At 42.6% G+C, this 22,807-nt stretch overlaps 1 protein-coding gene across 6 annotated transcripts in view; it reads right to left on the reverse strand.

Annotated features, from left to right (window-relative positions):
- The window catches only part of Phka2 (phosphorylase kinase regulatory subunit alpha 2), an 81,916-nt gene that overhangs the window by 20,741 nt on the left and 38,368 nt on the right, over positions 1–22,807 (reverse strand). For all 6 annotated transcript variants that reach the window (XM_036174120.1, XM_036174119.1, XM_036174116.1 and 3 more), the window contains 9 exons: positions 21,799–21,894; positions 19,060–19,167; positions 17,459–17,537; positions 13,905–14,039; positions 12,917–13,026; positions 11,496–11,640; positions 11,192–11,270; positions 8,058–8,227; positions 6,487–6,660 (listed from right to left, as the gene is read on the reverse strand). In XM_036174120.1, coding sequence (XP_036030013.1) covers positions 6,487–6,660; positions 8,058–8,227; positions 11,192–11,270; positions 11,496–11,640; positions 12,917–13,026; positions 13,905–14,039; positions 17,459–17,537; positions 19,060–19,167; positions 21,799–21,894 — 1,096 coding nt within the window. The remainder of the gene's footprint in view (positions 1–6,486; positions 6,661–8,057; positions 8,228–11,191; positions 11,271–11,495; positions 11,641–12,916; positions 13,027–13,904; positions 14,040–17,458; positions 17,538–19,059; positions 19,168–21,798; positions 21,895–22,807) is intronic.

The following is a 22,807-nucleotide window of genomic DNA, read 5'->3' on the forward strand; positions in this document are numbered from 1 at the left end:
GGAGTTTGAAGAAAACACAAAGAGATAGATCAATGAAATGAAATAGAAAGAGCTTAAGAAGAATAAATGTCTGATTAAGGCCCAAGAAAACACAAACATAAGGCTGGTAGAAATGGTGACAACAATCCAGGACTTGGGAATGGAATTCAGAAAGAATACAGAAACACTGAGGGGGCTCAAGCTGAAATGAAGATGGAATTGGAGACGCCAATAATTTAACTAGAAAACTCAAAGGGAAGCTTTACAGGTAGAATGAACAAACAGAAGATAGAATATCAGGACTCAAAGACAAAGTAGAGCCTAGAGACCAAGTAAAAAGGAACATGAATTAAAAAAATAAACACACACAAAGGAATAGGAAGTGTGGGATATCATGAAAAGACCAATCTTTGAATTATGGGCATAGATGAAGGAGAAGAATCCAAAGTCAATGGCACAGATCAGATTTTCAAGAAGATCACAGAGGAAAACTTCCCCAAACAAAGGAAAGGTATGCCCAAGCATGTATAAGAAGCACATAGAACACCAAATAGAAAAGACCAGAAAAAAAATCACCACAGCACATCATAGGAAAAACAAAAGTTACAATGTTGTGGGATAGTTTGATCGTACTCTGACACTCCTGAGGCTGTCAATAAAGTTTACTTTGAATCAGAGATCAGAGCTAGCTACCAGCTGACCAAATTAGTCATAGAAGTTTTGGAGGACTAAGGACATATAGAGATACAGGAAGTAGTAAGGTGGGACTTAGAAAGATTCTTGGCCATTTTGGATCCAGGAAGGAGAGAAAGGGCAAGTCACTGGTCGCTTCTCTGCCACTTCTCTGATCATTCAGGTTCTTACTCTAATATCTGACTCCAGAGTTTTTATTGATAAAGACTAATTAGATAAATGCTTCATATGGTGTCCAACATGTGGCTTGAATATCCACATAGGGCCTGAGAAAGTAGTCTCTTGGGTAGGCATGGCCCCTTTAATACAGCTGAGCACTTGAGTAGCCTGTGCACTATTGGAGCAGGAGACTAGATAGAAACACCTGCCACAACATGGACATAGTAGCTTCCCAGAGCTGGGACAGGAAAATGTGGCTCTGCAGCAGCCAGCATAAGATGAGGCTCTCACAGAGCTGAGGGGGCAGAGTCAGCTACCAGTGCACCATGTGCCACTTATTATTACATGTTATCCCTTTATATGACAAGGATAGAAGTTTGGTTATACATGACAGGTGACATATAAGCTGACCTCTCGACATGGCAACAGCTCTGAGACTGGATGAGACATTATAAATCTTGTTGGCTACAGAGTCCTCATGACTTATTATTACAGGCTACACAGTGTGCCATTATAAGGTTTGTCTCCTGTGGTCAGAGAACTCTGCAGGCACACAGTAAAGCCAGGTCCAGACCCAGAAAACTGCTGAACAGGTACAGTATGTTTAAAAATATGCTCAGATGCTGAAAAAAAATAAAATGGGTATAGACAGTCATAGAAAAACAAATAGTTTAAAAATAATAAAATAAAGCCTTTAAAGAGAGAGTAAAGACATACAAAAGAAAAAGCCACATAAAGATGGGAAATACAGGGGCTATAGAGATGATGGCTCAGTGATTAAGAGCAATGGCTGTTCTTACAAAGGACCCAGGTTCAATTCCCAGCACCCACATGGCAGCTTACAACTGTCTGTAACCCCAAAATCTGATACCCTTACACAGACATCAGGCAAAATACCAATGCACACAAAATTTAAAAAAAACAATGGGAAATACACAGGGTGTCTGGACCCTGTATGGTGCTTTGCTGACTTTGAATTTTTTAAATGCCAATTACCAAAAAACAATAGCTGCTGAGAGACACTGAATTATGGAAAATGCTAAATTAAACCAATCTGTATATTTTAAGAATGTCTTAACTTCAGACTGAAGGTCAGAAAATGTGTTGGGTTGGTGAAGAGATTATGCTTTTGTTTCCACAGGAAATGAAAAGCTAAGGATTCCTTCAAAATTAATGAAAATCAGATTAGATTGGGGGAGATCTGAAAATCTTGGCTATAGACATAAAGGAAAAAAAGCCAAGAAAGACATAGGACAGGTGACATGTATGCTGATCCCTCAACATGGGAACAGCTCTGAGACTGGGTAAGATATGATAAATCTTGTTGGCTTACAGAAACCTCATGACTTATTATTACATGCCATCCTTTCATATGGCATGGTAGAGGTTTGGTTATATAGTCCAAAAGGACTTATAAAGTTAACAGATGCTTTTTACCTGCTTAAATATAGAACAAAAAAATCACTTTTACTTGACTTGTGCACACTATACTCCATACTTGTATTAATACAGATATTTATGTTACCTTTAAAAGGTAATGTGTTTTCAAAAAAAGGACCAGACATCAATAAAAACAAGTAGCCCAGGTGATCCAGCCTCTCAGAATGCCTGTTGCAGTTTCCTCAAAATTCTGCATCAAGAGCAACTTCAAAGGTGTTAGCTGAGAAGATCCTCACAAACTATGCAGCTAAGACTTCAGATATGCTCAACACTTTCCCATCACACAGAGACTAAACAAAAAATAATACAGTTAGCACTCCCAGGACTTGACCATGGTCCCAATTTCCTCAGGGTTCCCTAAAGATGCTGTCATCCCCAGACAACAAGAAGCAGTCTAGAAAACAATGATGCCACATTCCCAAGAGTTGGGGTGGGTGGTTTTTGGTTATTCAGTGGATTATGGATGTTTGTCATTGTTTGGGGCAGGGGGTTGCAAGTTGTTATTGGTCATAGTTAGGGAGGAAAACTAAGCAGAGGAGATTAGTTTCTGGGATGTCATTCTGAAAAGAAAAAAGGGGATATTGTATAGAAATGACAGGAAAAAGGGTAGATTGTTGAATCTACTTTTAAACTAAAAAGCAACTGATAGTCTTAAATATTTTACATTGATGTGTATTTTTGTATATTGATACAAATTTAAGGTTACTTTTGTTTTAATATACTGTATATATGATTCTACTCTTATTTAAGGCATTGTACTAATGCAGCTCATTTAAAAATGTAATGTATAATTAAGAAATTCAGGTTAATAGTCATCTATACTAATCAAACTTGTAGTCATGTTAGGTATGTTTTCAAGGTTAAACAGATAATATTTTAGATAGATGGTCTTCAAACACTTCAGAGACCTACAGATCATAGCATTTAAGATGTTTCAATAACATAAAGCTTTTCATGATAATGAGACAAGTCTGCTCCTGATAGCACCAATTTACTTCAAAAAGGATGATGGGCATCAAAGAACCTCCATATGGAGTCTGCTTTCTTTGTGGCAAAGCTAGCCCCTGGGCAAAAAACTGACCTTGCCTCAACTGCTGACAGTATGCTGTCCAAATTGGACAAGCAGGACAAAAAAGAAGGTGACTGTTGACCTTTGCCAAGACAAGGTAGGACAGTCCTTTGAAATTCCTGCTTCACAGAAAAATTGCAGAGAAACTTTGGGTGACTGTCTAGGCAGCCAAATGTCTCTGTCGTTTCTACAGTTTTAGAAGTTTCTTGGGTCTTTGATGGGGTTGAAGATTAGCTAGTTATAGTTTTCTTTGTTACCAAATTCAGAAAAGAAACTCACAAAAGAGGAGCAACGTATATAAGGATGAGAGACATAAAAGCTTAAATTGTTTATCTAAGAAAACTTTGAAAGCCAGATGATCCTGGAGCAATGCATTATAAATCCTAAAATATCAAGACTGTCTCTTAGTAATGTCAGAAGCTACACACACGAAGTCTTACTAATAGGACTACCTAAACACGAGATGAACAAAGAGAACAACAACAGACATGCCAAAATATGTTGGCGTTTTTTTCTTTTACTCTTACTCTTTGGAGGACCCACCACCCAGCTCCCAATTAATTACATACATGGAGACTTATTCTTTATTATGAATGCCCAGCCTTAGCTTGGTTTGTTTCTAGCTGGCTTTTCTTAACATAATTATCCTATCTACCTTTTGCCTCTGGGCTTTTATCTTTCTCCACTCTATATACCTTTCTTTATTTCTTACTCTGTGGCTTGCTATGTAGCTGGGTCTTATATTCCTATATTTCTCCTATTTATTCTCTCTGCCTGGAAGCCCCTCTTAGCCTTTCTTCTGCCTAGCTATTGGCCACTCAGTTCATTATTAGACCATCAGATGTTTTAGACAGGCAAAGTAACACAGCTTCATAGAGTTAAACAAATGCAACATAAAATAATGTAACACATCTTTGTATCATTAAATAAATGTTCCACAGCATAAGTGAATGTAACACATCTTCATTCTAATATTCCACAATAACAGTAGACAGGAAAAAGATCATGAAGTCTCAGTCCTGCACACACACAAAGAAAGAAAGAAGAAAGAAAGAAAGAAACAAACAAAAAACCCATATAGTCAACTAAAGAATGCTGAGAGCTTCAGAAAAGTCTTCTCCAGGAAAGAATATACCAATTGGTTGTCTAATATCAAACAGTTGGCCCTAAAAACATAAAAGTAACATTGTACAGAATGAGTAGGTTATATTTAGAAATTTATATGTATATATAAGCCAATCATGAAAACCCATATGTGGTATGCATCAGCTTGTTCTATAAATTTAAAAATGAACAAAATATAGAGACAGAAAGACTGATTGCCTGGGAGTAGGGAAGGGACTAATTGGAAATGTTAATGGAGCTAAGGGTCTTGCTTTCTGGGACATGTACATATATGCATATAAAAACGATTAAAAGAGAGGCCATGATTTCAAAGAGAGCAAGGAGGGTTTGGAGGGAGGAATGGGAAGGGGGAAATTATATAATTATATTAGAACTTCGAAAATAAATGATTAAAAAATGTGGTGACTAAAAGGTGTGATTTATGTTTAATTATTTGTTTACTTTTCACTACTTAACAAAATTAATCATACACAGGCCAGTGAGATGACTCAGTGGGTAAAGGTGCTTACTGCCAAGCCACATAAGCTGAGCACAATCCTGGGAATCCACATGACAGAAGGAGAACCGATCCCCACAAGCTGCCCTCTGACCTCCACATGTGTGCCCATACCCACACAACATAAATTTAAAAAAATGTAACTAAAACTAAATGTGGCTAATAAAGAACTCATCTAAAAACTAACTGTATGCTTAAGGCAAACTTTTGGAAAAGCCAAGTGAGAACATATCAGAAAGCAAACATCTTACCCAGAGAAAAGCTTCTTGTCTATATTTATGTAATATATTCTATGGTTCACCTTCATTCATGTGCAGCCTGTGGATTCCAAGTCTGAGGCCCATACTAACAACAAGGGACTGAAGTGCACTCCATCAGGAAAGTGCTTGCCATACAAGTCTGAGGACCTGAGTTCCCATGCCTACGTTAAAAGAGGGACATGGCTACATGCACTGTAATTCCGATATTTTAGAGGTGGAGACAAAAAGATCCCTGAGACTTGCTAACCAGCCAACCTAGCCTAACCAGAGAGCCCCAGGCCAGTGAGAGACTCTGTCTCAAAAACACAAAACAAAATAAATATAACAAGGTAGCAAGCATCCTTGTTGAAGAACATGTAAGGTTTGAATATCAGCCTTCTCGCACAGACAGACAGACAGACACACAAAAAATACACATGCATTCACATATACACAAACTAATGCTATGAAGTGATGCTTTTAAAAATCTGAAGAAAAATGTACTTTTAATCTATATTCTACACCTAGCCAAACTGTCAAATTGGTATAATACATTTGCAAGCATTTTCAGACCTGTAAGGGCTCAATGTTACCCACTACCTATTGTTTCTAAGAAGGCTACTGGATGTCCTCCACCAAAATGATAGCGCTAAGAAAGAGGAAAAACTAAGGTACAGAAAACAGGAACACTAACCCAGAAAGCAAGTCAAGGGAGCAGGCCTACAGCAGAGCTGGCCCAGAAAGGGGGAGACTCTAAGAAAGAAATAACTCAAGAGATTCACTAATATAACTTGCCTTGTGGAATTTTATTATGAGGACACTTGAAGACTTAGAAGAAAGGCAAACAAAAAGGACAATGTTCATTTCAGGAAAAGCAGAAAGTAAAAATAGGAATGTAATCATAGTACACTATGCTGTTCAGTTAAGAATACTACCTGTATACACACTATAAAGTGTGAAGACTGCTTTAACTAAATTTTTAGACAATTCCCTTTGTAGGCTAGGGAACAAAGTAGAGGAATGGTAATTTAAGACAGCTAAATCTTGATCCACACACTAGAACATTATAGGCTAAACTGATACCTCAAAGGACAGAAGTAAACACATTATTTTAGAAATATGGAAATGCCAGAAGAAACATCTAGAAGAGCTGAAAGTGGTCATATTGAAGCAGAAGGTTGGGAGAGGAGGGCACATCTTGTCTTTTAGGATCAACTTAAATTATATCAACACATTACTTTGATAAAAGAATGTATCTTAATGGACAGAAGAGCTTAATAACATACATGGAGTTTCCAAACCCTTCACTTTGGCCATCACAGAAAGTATGTCCCTAGTGGAGTGGACAGCGCTGAAAACATGTCTGTCTTCTGACTTCTTACAAAGAGGAGGCAGGTAGCACTTCAAGGACGTGCTTTGAAGAAGGTGGTTGATATACTGGTCAAGTTCATCTTGGCTTTCTGTAATTGGACAACCAAGGAAAAGAATCCATGAAAACAAGCTGTTGAGGAGACAACATTCAGCAACATATATTTGTACCTCCACTCACATTAAAAGGATAAAGCTAGTGACAGGTATGTCATATGTATGTATAAATTCATTGTTTAAAAATCTTCATTGTAGGCTAAGGAAATTCAGAATGAGACAGTGTTTAAGTCACACCATTCCAACGCAAGCATTAGAATCTGAAAACAATCTGAAGAACAGCAGCTGACATCCTGTCTTAATCTTAGAATAAGCTAAACCTTATGGAGCTTTCTGCACCACTTAGAAATGTTATCTAAAAGTAGAAACAGAGCCCGGTGGTGGTGGCCCATGCCTTTAAGTACAGCATTCAGAGGGAGAGGCAGGCAGATCTCTGTGAGTTTGAGGCCTGGTCTACAGAGTGAGTTCCAGTAGAGCCAGGGCTGTCACAGAGAGACCTTGTCTCAAAAAACCAAAACAAACAAACAACAAAAAAAGTAAAAAAGATCACTTTGATCCAAAACCATGTTCAGATTAAGACATACTATATACATGTGGGGTTTTACCACTCATATATAATCAAAACTATGTCATTCCTACCATTCCTTTCAAAAGTGAAGCAATCAATGTGTTTCTCTTTTACGGATTTATTTTATAAGGGCTTGGCAGTGCGGCTCAGCAGTACAGGCATGCATAAAGCTTTAGGTTCAGTCGCAGGTCAAGATTTAGTTTAAATAGCTGTGCAAACCCCTTGAAGGAGCACCAGGTGCAAATGAACCACAGAGGTCTGAGCGGCAAATGGACCATATTAAAAAAAGAAATAACTAAAAAGAGGGCTGGTGAGATGGCTCAGTGGGCAATGGTACCTGCTGCCAAGCTTGACAAGCATAGTTCAATCCTCAGGATTCACATGAGGGAGCAAGAGAGGCACCTTCCCAAAGCTGTCCTTTGACCTCTACATATATCATGTATGTCATGGCATGTCACACATACACACAAAGAGAGGGGAGACAGAGAGAGAGAGAGAGAATCACACACACACACACACAGAGAGAGAGAGAGAGAGAGAGAGAGAGAGAGAGAGAGAGAGAGAGAGAGAGAAAATAAATGGGAAACACTTTTTAAAAATATCAATTTATGAACAATCTTATACCTGAGACTTTCCTACTGGGCTTATGAAGCCCTGCTTTCAAGGGCTCCAGTGTAATTTAGTTTCTTACACCAGCACTTAATTTGTTTGAACGAGCAGAATCTTGGGAAGCCTTGTTTTTGTTCGTTTGCTTTTAGCTTACTTGTCAATTGCTTTCTGTATTTGGGTCTTAGGTAACTTTATCATAGCGTCAAGGTTTAAACCAATTCAACCAACAATCCATGGAAGCTCGCTGCAAGGTACCTGGGTGACTGCTATCCTCCGGGTATCCTCCTATGTCTGACTCACTGTCAGGACTAAAGCTCCCATCACTGACGTCATCAAACAACTTTTCATCACAGTCTGGATCCAGGAAGGTCAGGTAGGTGTAGAATGAGGTAGTGAGGAACTCTGCCAGGTTTCCTAGTTTGACTCTGTCAAGAAGGTACTATGTTAGGGATGCAGGTGGAGTGCGGACAGACTTCCACTGAGAATCAATCACCAGGGAACGTGTTCAACAGCTAGTTCACACCTCTGTAGGAATCAATAAATCTGCAAGAAACAGACCCAAAATTCAAAACAAAAGCTGGGCATGGTGGGGAGCGCCTGTAATTCGATCACTTGGGAAGTAGGAGCAGGGGGACCAGAAGGGTGGGACCAGCTTCAGCCTCACACAGAGTTTGAAGCCAGCCTGGACAACAGAAGACTGTGCCTAAAAAAGCAAAAACACCAAAAAATGTATTCACAAGTCTGAAGTGAAAGCACATAGCATTTAAAAGCCAAAAGATTCATGTCACATTTCTGTCCCCAAACCTAACAAATACAAATCTACTTTCCTGATAAGCTAACAATTTTACAAAATAAACTGAGTAAACCCATTTTTAGTCAGAATCAAGCTCTGGGATTTCTCTCCCTTAAAAACTTGATTAGAAGCAGGAATTCTCCTGGCGTGCTTGTCCCTGCCACGAGACACGGTGAGACAGGTGCAGGGGATTTATGATGCAAGACACATGCCTCAGAGTTAAGGTTCTCTCTATAAGCGAGTTATAACCTACCATCCTCAGATTGACACAATGCATCCTGCACAGGCCCTAATGTATTGGGCTGAAAACCAGCAGCTTGGGTCTTGCTAAATAGGTATCAGCAACCAAGATATTGGGAGCCCACACGGTTTCTGCCCTACAGAAATGTCAGCTATCGAAGTGGAAGACAACAGGACCTCCCTCTGAACTCCCAGCATCAGATCAGGATTTAGTTAATATGCGTGAGAACCGAAGAATCCAGAATAGATTGTTTATGGGGGAAATCAGAGTATGTGATACAACACCTTCATAGGTGCCCAAGTTTCAATGGGCAAAAGGCACAGGACAAGACAACAGTTGAGGAAGAGAAGCCTGTCCTTAACTAAACAAAAGCCTTCTCGTGGAGAGCCAAGGGCCAGTTTCAAGGCTCCTTTTGTTTTGTTCCGGGGTTGGGGAGGTGGTCCTGAAAGCCAGAATGCAATGGAGACCTTTCCTCTGATGAAGGTGAAAGCAGCGGGTTTTATGAGGCTAAAGAGAGCTGAAAGGAAGGCAGTCACCTAAAGAGCTTTTGGTAGCATGAGACTCGAAGTAGGTCAAGTAGGTACAGTGAGTTCAACTTTTTTTTTTTAACAAAACGAAACAAAAACAACCTTAAATATAAAGAAACCTAAATGGGACTCAACCTTAATTATCAAGAACTGAATTGGGGACTGGAGTATTGCTCTGAGGTAGAGAGCATGTAAGCCTGAGGCCCTGGATTTGATTCCTAGTGCTATAAAACAAACCATAGTTGATTACAACAGGTAGCTGAGAGAGCCTCAGCATTCCAATTTCTTCCATGGTTCTCTTCCCAGTGCTTTGTAAACAGGAGGTCTAAGGGTTAGAGGTTGGTTCTGGGTCACCAAAGGGCTTCTATACCTATTTGTCTTATAGCCCTGGCACATCTGAGCTCACGGTTCCTTACCAATAGATGAGACTGTAGCTTGCCACAAAGCAAAGACTAAATGAGACAATATTCAGGGCACAGTGCAAAACTCCTAACTGTACACTATATTCTTTTTACAGTGATCAGACTTCAATAAAATAATGTATTTGGTAAGATGGTTCATTACAGGCCTATGGTATTTTCTTCTGGTCATGATGCTGTATACCAGGTGGCAACTTGGCCAAGCTAGAGGCAAACTGCTCCAAAGTGGATGCTGATGGGACTTCCAATGCTAGCCCTGCAAATGTAGACAGTACCACACTGGGGACTGTCTTGACTGATGCTCCTAAGAGGCCAAGGGGAAACGCATGGGAAGCCACTTCTAGGCTGCAGTGGGGCCCATAGGAAGCTACAAGGGCACAGATGACAACTTCAGGGGCCAAAGTTCAAAAAAAGGTTAAGTTCACCTTGAAGGACAACAGTGAGGTAGTAGAAGGAGCCAGTCATTAAAAGCCTAAAACCATGGGGACATAAAAATAGATAGGGTGCTGCAGACAGGCAGGTCAGCAGAGGGTTGTTTCTTGCATATGGTGTTTTAGTTCTGCAAGATGGAAAGTGTCCTGGAGATCTGTCTCCCATGATGGAAGTGTACTTGACATCATGAGCTGCATACTTAGATATGGTGTAAATGGCAAGGTAAATGATACTTTATCTGAAATTTAAAAAAAAAAAATCATGCTTTTCCTATGGCAACAAGTGGGATGCTGTACAAAGAAGTAACTTGACTTGCAAACACTATCAGCAGCCGGTGAGCTAGCCCAAGGGCATCCTCTCTCTGCCTGGGGAAGGGCTCATGGTCTGAGTGCAGAGTGAGGCTCCATAGGGCAGTTATCTGACATACCCCTGGAGATTCATGGAGATAAAGATATAGAAGCTACAGATAAATTCTCTACTCTGGGTCACTCAGAAGGACAAAGTGAGAAGGTGGTTTCTGTAGCGTTAGCAACCCTATTCACCTAAGGTGCCTGAGGGTCATACTGGAGAGAGTCGTACTCTGGGACAACAGACCCAAATAGTTGCCATGCCAATGAAGCCGGTGGACAGTGACTCATCATTTCTGAGGGCCATGGAGAAATCTGTCAAGTCAGCTTTCATTGAGTACCTCTGGCCCCTCCTCAGGTCATGTTGCAGGAAGGATAACACCTCTAAGAGACTGCAATGTTCACCTCTCTAAGATGGTGGACTTCTGGTGCCCAGGAGAGTTTAGTAAGCAATGACCAAATGTTGCTTTAGACCTGATTCAAGTTTTCCATGGGAGATGGAATTAACTTAGCTTCCTTCTTACTCTACAATTCTGCATGTCTAGATTCAGAAATTAATGCAAACAGTGGGAAGAGACTTTCAGGAAGGTCAATGCTATTCTTGTTTAATGAAAAGAAACCCCAACTTACCTAGCACCTCCAAAATATCCATCTTCTAGTTTCCTGATTGTAGAAAGAACTGCAGGATGAATGTCTGATCCATCACTGGCTAAAGAAAAAAAATGATGAATGAGTTTTCTTCATCTGGGAGTACAATGCACTGCAATGTTCTTACCAGCACAACCCAATCAAAACCCTTATGGTACAGAAGATTCCCAAGACAAAGAAGTCAAATGGCTAAGGAGCCCCTTCAGTACTTGGCACTGTCCACAGGAATTGTCCTAAACATTTAGGTAAGAGCCCATGACCCAAAAGATGGAGTTCATAGAATTACTGAGCATGGTGTGCGTGACAGGGAAGGTGAGTGTGGGGCGGCCAGTCATCCGCCAGCAGGTGCACAGATAGGCCAGCTCGATCCTCAGCATCTCCACAATCATCTCGTTGTCCAGGGCCAGGTAGAAGTGATGCTGGTCAGTGAACTGAAAGTTAGAACAGGCCAAAGTCAAGGGGCACCCTTCACTTATTTCCACATGACACCTGTCACTCAAGGCAGCACTGACCCTGAAGCTGTTGTCAGGAAGATGTTTGGTATTGGCCTCAATCTTCGCATCAGGCGGCCACTTTCTCTGAGATGAGACATAACAATCTGTCACCTGCCCAGAAGCTGCAGCTCTACTGGTGTGAAAGGGAAGGTGTGTTTCTAGACCTGCCTTCAGCTCCTCCCATAGGGGATCTAAGTGTCTTCCTCACCACTGAGGGCAAATCAAGAGCCTGTCATTGCTAGCCCTTCTGGAGATACTGGGTTCGCAAATACCTCTCAGGTGAGGGAGAGCTGGGAAGACTGTCCATCTGACTGATGCCTGCTTAATGCCAATCAGGGGCACTACCACATATTGATGAAAATCCCATTGTTCTCCTGACCTCTGTGTAAGTGCACACTCACCTCAGCATTTAGAATTTGGAACTAAGAGAAATAGTTTGTGAGGTTGAAAGTGGCAGCTGCTGAGGAAAGACCCCAGAACCAACCACATGTGCAGGCAGGCAGGGGTCCATGCTGGGACTCACAACTGGCAAAACGACCACACTGTTAATCTCTCTAGCTTCTCAAATGGAGAAAACAGTTTTTTGGTATATACTTCCACTAGGTTAGTTTTCTTTAAGAACAAAGATTCTAAAGACAAGCACTATCGTCAGTGTATTCTGAATCTCAGAGAGGGGCTGGGGACCTGCAAACCAGTGCAGTTCTATGTCACACTGAGGGTTCTGTGACAACCTTCACAAAGGCCAGGCACTACTCATGTTAGCTGATACGAGCCAATTGACACGTCACATTGTAAAGCAATGTGGATTTCTTTAAAATTCAGGTCTGGAAGTGATGACATACTCAATTTGATTCAAGTAACATCAACTGAGCACCTACTGTAAGCATTTTCTCTACTTCCACTTGATCCCATGCATATAAAATTCTTCCATGTTTGAAGGAGAAACGCTTATAGACAGAAAAGAGAACTTTGGAGAGGATGCTGGACGCTGGCTTATTTTCTACTGCCCCCACTTTTTTCTTCAGTTTTCTTTTCTTTTCTTTCTTTCTTTTTTTTTTTTTTTTGAGATAGGGTCTTACAATATAGCTCTGACTGGTCTGGAACTCACATAGACCAGGCTGGCCTTGAACTCATGGAGTTCACAGGTCTCTGCCTCCCTAGTGCTGAAATTAAAAGCATACACAACCATGCCCAGTTGGCCTGTTCTTCTTACCTGGGGTGTAAAAGTGAAGATCTGGTTCCTAATCACATAGAGTTTAGAGGTGCCAAGGACACCAATGTGCCGATATGGTCGACCACCCAACTTCATATTCTTATTTCGTCCTATTTGAAATATAAAGGAGAAAACAGAGTTAGAGGAAATAAACTAACAGCTATTCTTGGTGACCTAGGCTAAGGCTGGGCTTATTTTTGTGTCAGACAATATACTCAAGGGTTTGTTTTCCTCATACCACAGCCTTTTAAAAAGGTGGGGCAAAGTTGAACAGAGAAACACATCCTACCCCCTCTCTTCATGCATGGATGTGAACAATGTGTTTGTTCTATATAAAGAATTATTAAAAGGACTTTATTAATACTGGCTTTGAATTTACTGAGCAGTCAGCCATAAACCAAACAAATTTGGGCTGGAGAGATGGCTCAGTGGTTAAGGGCACTGGCTGCTCTTCCAAAGGTCCTGAGTTCAATTCCCAGCAACCACATGGTGGCTCACACTCACAGCAATCTGTAATGAGATCTGGCGCCCTCTTCTGGCCAGCAGGCATACATGCAGACAGAACACTGTATACATAGCAAATAAATAAATCTTTAAAAAAAAACAACAACCAAATTTAGAATCTAAGAAAAGGGAACCAACTCCTATTTTAATAGGTAAAATGAGCATTTGGGGGTACCACAGATAACAATTAGAAGCTGCATCCAGACACCCGTGGCTCTTTCAACTGTGACATTTCAAAGGGAGTTGCTTATTCGCCAACAGATCTGCCAAACAGTGGGGCCCTCCTATGGCAGTATGGGTTGACTATGCTGAGGGGAATCTGCTTGCCCGTCCATTCTTCTTCACAATGGAGAGGACCCACTGGTTGACCTGCTTAGCGCTCTGCCCAGGTTTTCAGAACTTACAGCAAAGTTTTCTCACACCCAGACCTAGAACCTAGAAAGGCCCTCTTTGCCGGCTATCCCCCAATACTTCCCTGACCTACCAAGTTTGGCATATATGTGACTAAGAATCCGGCCTGGCTGGACTTGAATTGGATGCACATCAGCAATGCTCTGGACATTCACCCCATGTTGCTGCAACAGCCCCTTAATGTGACTGCTTTCTGCCAAAACAGCGACTGCAAATGAGAACACAGAACCCGCGTCAGACCCGTGTCTGTTGTCTCTGCAAGCTGACACACGATTCTCCCTCCCTTCTGTCCAGCACCAAGGATGCTAGCACACTGCCTGTAGTTGGCTTTGGAAATGGTGGTTGTCTATCCTGCTGCACTCCCTGCTCTCTGTCCTTCCTGTACCTCAACACATGCAATGCATATCCGTCAGTGCCCTCACTATGCAGGACAGTCTGAGAGCCTCTAGAAATAGTCTTCAATAGGTTCCGCACCAACTCAACCTATCTGAAATAATGTCTTGCCTCTGTCTGGGCCTGCATTTATCTAAATATGCCTTGTGTCCTTTCACACGGGGCTAGGAGTAGAAACAGCTACCTCAGGGGATGCCAGAAATCTGCGCTCTTGCTCCCAACATTTTGGCAGGGGAAATGAGAATATGGCAGAGTCTGCTTACAGGGAATGCTTAATTTGAGAGAGAGAAGGAGAGGCTTTCTAGAGAAAAGAAAGCGGGCCTGCTGGTGGAGACACTGGTAGAAGGAGGACTATCTGGCCCACTTAGAAGCACAGAACAAAACACCACAGAAGAGAAAGTGCACCCATCCCAGCTGGTTCGAGCCCTTGGCTTTCTGGCTGTCAGGGACCTCCAAGTATCCAGGTCCTGGTAGCCTATGCAGAAATTAGCCTTAGCTTAGGGCCACATCAGGGATGACCAGATGGTATTGATCATGCTAGAACTGCCTTTATGAGAAAGCAGTGTGTGGGCAAAGGGATGGAGTCTGGAAAGGGCCTGCAGAAGAGGAGGACAGTCACAGGAAGCAGCTGGTATCTTGCCCAACTGCAGCAGAGCCTTTTGGAAACTAGAGGGACTTGGGGCCATACTCAGTCCAGAGAACAAAGGCTAAGCTATTGTTAGGGTGTCTTCCCTAAGTCCCACCATTATATTCACAGGCTGGAGGGCGGCAGCACTGAACATATGATACATATAAATGCCACTGAGAGCTGAACATTACTTCCTTACAATTGCATACCACCCGATGCTTTTTAAAGGGCTTTAATACCCATGATCTCATCTTCCCAGTGAACCCTTAAGAGAAACCACAAGAATGCTTAATTAGCCTACAATAGATGAGGCAGAACTGGAGCCTAATCCCCCTCTTCCCCTAGCCTCCAATAAATGGACTGCTGGCTATGCAGGACTGGCCAACATTTCTAAAACTATCCCTTCTGAAACTTCAACTGACAAGCAGAATCCCACATTTATCCAAGCCACACAGCTGCTGCTCTCCATAAGACGGCCTCTTTCAGAGAGTAGTTGGGACTGAAACTGGAGAGAGCCTCATGGTCTGACGCAATCACCTGAGATCCCTTCCTCCACCGTTTGTGTGTAAGAGGGGCATGCATGTGCCACAGGATGTGTGTGGAGATAAAAGGGCAACCTGCAGGAGTCAATTCCCTCATTCTACTACATAGACTTTGGAGATTGAACTCAGGCGGTCAGCCTTGGTGACAAAGTGCTATCACCTCTTGAGGCACCTCACAGTATCTGCCTGAGTTTTTGGAACAGCCCCTGACCTACTCCATGCGAGATCCTCTGGTAATGCTGCTCTGTCCTACTACACTAAAAAAATGCTGGGGTGGAGAGATGGTTCAGTATATAGAGCACTCACTGCTCTTGCAGAGGACCCAAGTTTGATTCCCAGCATCCTTATCAGGTGGTTCACAATTGCCTGTAACTCCAGCTCCAGAGTACCCAACACCTTCTTCTGGTCTCCTTGAGTACTGCACGTAAATTCATAGAACACACACACACACACACACACACACACACACACACACACACACACACACACACACACACAATGAAAATAAATCAATAGGTTAAAAATGCTGGTTGAAATCTATTAGTAAATCCCAGCCCACAGTTGGAAAAGAACTCTTGTAGATTTAAGAGTCAAATTAGCAGAGTATGTGTTGGTCAAGTGTGGCGACTAAGGAGCATAGCTGATCAGCCTACCAGGATGTCAATAATAGGTTCCCACTTCCAGCTGTCAACTGAGATCCCTGAGAGAATAAGTTAACCTTTAAGCTTCATGGGGATGAGCAATGTTGTCAATGTTACCTAATCAGAATGTTATGGTGGTTAGCTGTACTCTGTATACACTACTGATGAGGTGACAACTTGTAGCTCTTCTCATTGTATTATGGGCATGCTCATTAAAATGAGCCAGTGGCCCCAAAGAGGAATGCTTTCCTATTTGTTCAATCACTATTTTCCATGTGTGGGTGCAGAGGTGTCAATCGGCACAGAAGAGAATACAAGCCTTATCCTTAAGAAGTGTACACTTAAGAAGTGGTTCATGCCTATAACCTCAACACTTTGGAAGAGTGAGGTAGGAGGATGTCTGTGAGTGCGAGGCCAGCTTTGGCTGTGTAGTGAGTTCAAGGATGGCCAGGTTTACAAAGTAAGACTCTGTTTGAAAGGACCAAAACAACAACACACAAACAAACAAGAGTATGTAGCTTAATTTAGGGGCAATGTGTTATATATATATATACATATACATACACAGAGCGGGCTGACATCTGACAGTATCGGAGTGTTCTACAAGGCACTCTGAATGTGTCAGAGCTGCCACAGTCCCTTAGTAGAGGAAACGGAAGGGGCTGCTGCGTTAGGTGCATACCACAGGCCAGACCTAAACTGAAGGCTTCCTCCATAGCCATCTCCACTGTTTGCAGGACTCCTTGGGGAAGAGCAAGAATCCTAGCAGCCCTGAGACATGGCCTATTGGGGTACCCTGGGAGAGGCAGCCCCACTGGTTCTCGCCTTTTTGGAAGAGGAACTGGCTAAAGAGGAAGGGAGGGAGGGTGGAAGCAGGTGGCAAGACCTGAGACCTCCAAGGGATAAATGAACTACTGCACAATCCCATTGCTTTTGGGGCCTGCCCGAGTTATACGAGGTTTCTCACAGATGCCTACATCTTACTGTACCATGAATCACACACATGCACATACCTTTATACCTCTTCTGTGTCAAGGTCTTATTACATAGGCTAGACTGGCCTTAAACTCTCTAAGAAGCCAAAGGTGACCTTGACTTCTGATCCTACTGCTCTTACTTCCCTAATGCTAGGATTTATGGGTACATGCCATCATGTCTCAGTTTATATGGTGCTGAAAATTGAGCCCAGGGCCTTGTACATGCTAGGTAAGCACTTTACCAACTGAGCTACCTCCCCAGCCTGGCTTTGAACTCTTGACCTTCCTGCCTCGGCCTCCCAAGTACTAGGATTTACAGGTATGCACCGCTAGAACCCAGCTAAACATCTTTTAAAATTTTTCAAAAAGGAACTAGGGAACAATGTGAATGAAAAATTAACACTGATTTTATACATTAGAGATGGATAGTAAACGTGCTCACAAACCTTGTACTACAACATCAGGTTTGACTGAAGTAGAAAATCTTCTATTTAAGGGGTCAATTTCACCAGTGGCAAGGAATCCCTAAGAAGAGAGGAGCATTAACACTATGAAACACTGCTTAACTAAGATTTCACCTTGCTCCTACACTTGAAAATGACATATGTGGGGGCTCACACACCCGAAAACCTTCTTCATATTTGGTGATTCTCTTTCCATAACAGAGTATGCTACTCAGACTGCTACTGATAAATGTATTGCATGCTTGGTGCTCAGCTCGGAGGGTTGCTCAAACACGCCCCCACAGTGTGGGAGGGAAAAGAAAGCTACTACTAGTGTTGATTTCCTGCGTGTACACTGTCACACTCGAGTCTCCGATGCCCATCAACATTCTACAGGTGGGGAAGCCTACATGAAAGGGCTTACAGGGAGACTTCAGTCCAGGGCTGACTGCTTTGGAACATAAAACTCTCCCCATCTTGTTATGTGTGCTCTTTAAAAATATACCTTCTTACACTTTCTAGAAATGATCCAAGCATCCAAAGGGGATGACGGTGATCTGAGATGGAGTGGACCTACTGCTGGGCCCTAGGAAGACTTTTATATTGGAGAGGAGGTCTCAGAGGAGTGGAGTTAATTATTTCCCACTTCACACGTACTGAAATCCAAGCTGGAAAGCATTGTACAGACGAGTGAGCCCAAATGTTCACTTTACAAGTGAGGCAACTGAGGCCCAGTGAGGTTAAGAGACCTGCCAAAAGTCACTGAGCTGGTTGGTTACAGGATTGACTTTCACAAGGATCTATGTGCAGTCCTATAAGGAAAGCCATGACCATGGAACTTGGCAGGTTAAATATACCTGGGAACCACCTCAGCAACCAGTGTTCCCAGGGATGTGTCCACTGTGCTACCTTTCACTGGTCTTTACCACACCAGCACCCCAGTAGCATTCTGGTGCCCTGGCCTCTTCCCCAGTTTTATAGTTGGCAAAGCACACAGGCTGGCCAGCCTTAGGTGGTTAGTCCCTTTTTCTTCTTCAGTTTCCTTCCCCATCCCAGAATTCTCACTCAAGACTGGGAGCTTCATTTCAAAGCTTTTCCAACAGAAGCCTGGGGGCAAGAGGGAATGGGCCAGGAGGTGGGTTGGTGTGGGCTGTGGTATCTGAAGGACCTGTGCCGTCTGTCTCTTTCTAGGGAGAGATCTGAAAAGCCCTTCTGCTACCTGTGTCCTGGGCTGCGAGAGTTTCTAGCCCATCTAAGGACTTCCTAACCCCGTCTCTTCTAGGATCAGATGTGCTAATCTTGGCTGAAAAGGTTCCCATGTCTGCTGAGCAACAGTGCAAACAGACTCTAACTAACTAAATAACAGAGATTCTGCTGAGAGGGAGACAGGGAACATGGCATGTGGCTGATCTAAATTGGTTTTATTGTAAATATGGATATGAAAGGCCAGAGAAAAACCTGGGGCCCAAAACAGCCCAGGCGACCTGGAAGGTAATGAAGTTGCCCAAACTATTCATAGTCACTCAGTACAGAGAAACACTGTACTCTTCCCAGATTCCTGTACCTCCAATCAGACAGATGGCTTTCCAGCCTAGAAAGCCTACCTCTGCCAGCAGGGAGCTGAGGATGTACAAGGACTGTCCCCAGAGATGGGGCAGCTTCCCCAGTGGAATTCGGTCTACTGTGTGTGGGTTCTTGTACTCTTCATCCACCTGGCAAAGAAAATGAAAAGTTCAAGGTCAGAATGTCAGAGGACACAAAGGCCTGCAATGGTCTATTTTTGGGGAACACACTGAAGATTTATAAAGCAGTTCTCAGTCTCCAGACCAATTCTGTGCAATACAGGATGGTGGACTCAGAAGGCAAAACCTTCCTCTCTCAGCACCCCATGGCTATAAGCAACAGAAGGGGATTTCAAATCTTGGCCTGGTCCGAGGCCAGTGTTCCTCCCATAAGCATACCTGGGGCCACTGGCGCTAGAAGCTGGACCTGCCTGCTCTACACCCAGCTCTGGACAGCAGGAAGCTCCACAGCTCTTGCTTATGGATGGCTGTGTTCTCCTAAAAACCAAACCAAAACAGCAGCCTGCAGATGCACAGTGCACAGCTGGATGTCAAGCCTGCTTTCTTCTGGCTTACCATTCCCTGGAATGTGGGCCCATGCAAGAAAATGACCAGAAGGTGGCACTATGCATTGAGGAAAACCAACAGCGCTGCTACCACTCCCCAGCCCAGCTCCTTTAGAAAGTGGAATTTCCCCAGGGCTTTATCTTAGCAACATAAGCTTCTGTGTGTTTTAATCCTAGCAATGCCTGCTCGTTCTGAGGGCAGTGCCGGCTACATATGGGATGCTCTCCTTCTAAACTCCATGTTTCCCTTTAAGATTTTAGTCATTGAAACATTGATTAAGGTAGTCACTCAAAGGAAACAGGAAACATTTATCCCTCTGTAAGGGAAAAAACTGTATCACAGGTGTCTGTGTGTGTGTTGAGGGGGAGTTCATTCTCAGTATTGTGGATTAATATTATCAATATACTTAATAAAGATTTATATTTCTTGATAGTAAACATTTAAAACTTGTAAGTTTTGCACACACTGAATGGAACTATCACTGGCAGTCAAATAGTCAAGAAAGAAAGAACAGTATGGAAGGAAATTCTCCAAAATGCAATAGTGGTTATTACTGACTCATAGCACTGGGGAGAGCAAAGGTTTTCTTCTTGCTACAGAACTCTGTCTATACTTTACAATGTATAGCGTTACTTACAATTGGCTAGCACCTTACATACACATTGAAGACACTGAAATACCACTGTCAAGGAAGACTGCAACAGTCTCATCTGAAACTAATGCAAAGAACAAAAAGCAGACAAGCTTTCTAGGTCAAAGTGAACTTGTTCTGCCCTAGAGTTCATGGAGGCCTCTCTCTCCTCCCTGTTCTGGTCCTTCCGAACTACTGTTCACAGGTGCATTTGTAGCACGTCTTTGCTCCCATCTCTTCTGTGGCTGCCTCCATCTCACAGCCTAGATCTGCTGTCACCTTGCCTAGAGACCCAAAGACACAGAACCACCTTCTGTACTAACCCCTAGGCTGTGCCAGCATGGAGCAGCTGCTCACTACATGTTTGCTGGACATGCTTTCACCAGTCCCCAGCTGTGCAGTGGAGGGTCCATAGATGGTGGCACCTTGCCCAAGCATACAGGCTGCATGCCACACAGTCCCAGACTTTCCTAATTTGTACAAAGCTGCCATATAGGTTTGTGGTGCCTTGCAAGATTCCTTCCCAGTGGTCTCTAAATGTTACTGATGTGACTGAAGAACCATGCCAACTCTCACCTGCAAAGCTAACACAAAATGAAATTAAGGTAAAATACTGTCCAATGCTGGTGCCTAGTATATAAGTTAAATATACTGAATAAAGAGGATACTGGATGACAGTTAGAAAGCTAACAGTCAGTGTGATATTTAGGAGAGAGAGTTGTAAAGTGACATTTTATGATTTACAACCAGCATTAGCCACTAGGAAGCAAAGTGCAGCTCTGACACCAAGCAGTGTGCATGTGCCTTTTGGGAGAGCAGGAATGGCTGGTTTCTACTATAAAATAGGGGTACTACTCTTAAAGGTATGCATTTTCCCTCGTTTGGCTTCCAGCTTCCTCCCATTGATGCCTCAGTACAAGAGAATGAGCAGACTGGACAAGGGGTCTGAAAATGCAACTATGGAAAGTGACCCAGACAGCCCTTACCCTCATCAGCATTCACTCTATCCACAGCATCCAGCTACAAGTACAAAATAAAGAAATTTGCAGGAGATGTCATGACACATAGAAAACATCCCTGGCAGATTCTGGAACTTCATCTGTATGGTGAGGCATGACAAAAGTCTTGTCCTTAATGTGTCCTAAGAAAGCTTAGATAAGGGGAAATGTCTGTTCATGCTACAATGGTAACATAGAGTCACTGGAAGCTCAGATTCAAAGGTCTAGGCTGGTAGGACTGAGTGGGGTCTGGTCCCTGAGTGGAATCCAGGGTTGTCTTAGTTTGGACAGTTTCCCTCAGTATAGTTAGGCTCTTTCATGTGTGTATGGGCCTGATTCAAACACAGATTAGGTACAGGTATGTTTCAAAGGTCTTTAGCTGCCACCGCCCTAGGATATCCATAGTCAAGCATGTTCCACATGTTTCTCAAAGCCATAATTCCTTATGGTGGATAAAAAACTAGCCTTTAGAAACCACTTCTGGAGAAAAAGGTCATTTGGCCTAGAAGGTAGGTAGAGAATCCAAAAATACTAACTCACACAGTCTAGATGAGCAGCACAAGGGGCTTACCACCACTTGATTACCTTGTCTGGTGGGATGGCATAGAGTTCTGGCACCAAGTGGATCCCATCTTTGCCCCTGATTAAGATTCCTTCCAGTGCTTCTCGGTATTCTTGGACCTGGAAAACAGCCACAGCATGTTTAGGGTGACAGAGGTCTGGCAGTTAATGATGCAATGACAATACAACTTAGAAAACAATAGCAAACTAGGCCTCTTGGCAACAAACAGAGCAGAAAATGCTAAAATGTTTGGCTGTAGAAGACCAGAGAGCGACTCCTGCTGACACCATTGCTTGTCCCTCCGAGTGCAGCTCCACTTGCCAAGTTTCCAGGGAGAGGGAAAGGGCAGCCCCTGATGAAGTAGCTGTTGGGTCCTCAAATTTTCCATAGTACTGTCACTTATACTATGTACCAGACATCATTCCTATACTCTTCTTATTAAAATAATTTACTCTTAAGTTTTCTCATGTGTAAAATTTGTCTTACCAAGTTTAAAACCTCTTGGGTTAGAAATTCTATATTAGGCAGCATATTCTAGTTCTGCCTAAGTGGTAAGTTTTCCAATAATCAATCAATCTATCTATCAATCATCTATCTATCTATCTATCTATCTATCATCTATCTATCTATCTATTTATCATCTATCTATCATCTATCTATCTATCTATCATCTATCTGTCATCTATCTATCTATCTATTAGATAGATGCTATACTATACTTTAAAGATGTGTTGTCCCCAGAATGGGAATCAGGGTATGTGATACACTGGGGAATAGGTTTTGCTTTCGTTTCCACAGGAGAAGAAAAGCTATAGATACCATCAAAATTGATAAAGATTAGATTCAAACAGGAAAAGTCTCTTGATTAGAAGAGGCGGTAGTTCACATCAGCCTGGTCATTAAATCTAAACTAACTTATGAGACTAACAAATGCCTTTTATTTGATCATATATAATGCCAAAAAGGAAACTCCCTAAAGTTAGGGCTGGGGCACGCTTTTTATCTTTCCAGGAGAATGAAGGCATCTAGCAA

This window comes from Onychomys torridus, chromosome X (assembly GCF_903995425.1).
Source record: "Onychomys torridus chromosome X, mOncTor1.1, whole genome shotgun sequence".
In the NCBI taxonomy this organism is placed as follows: Eukaryota; Metazoa; Chordata; class Mammalia; order Rodentia; family Cricetidae; genus Onychomys; species Onychomys torridus.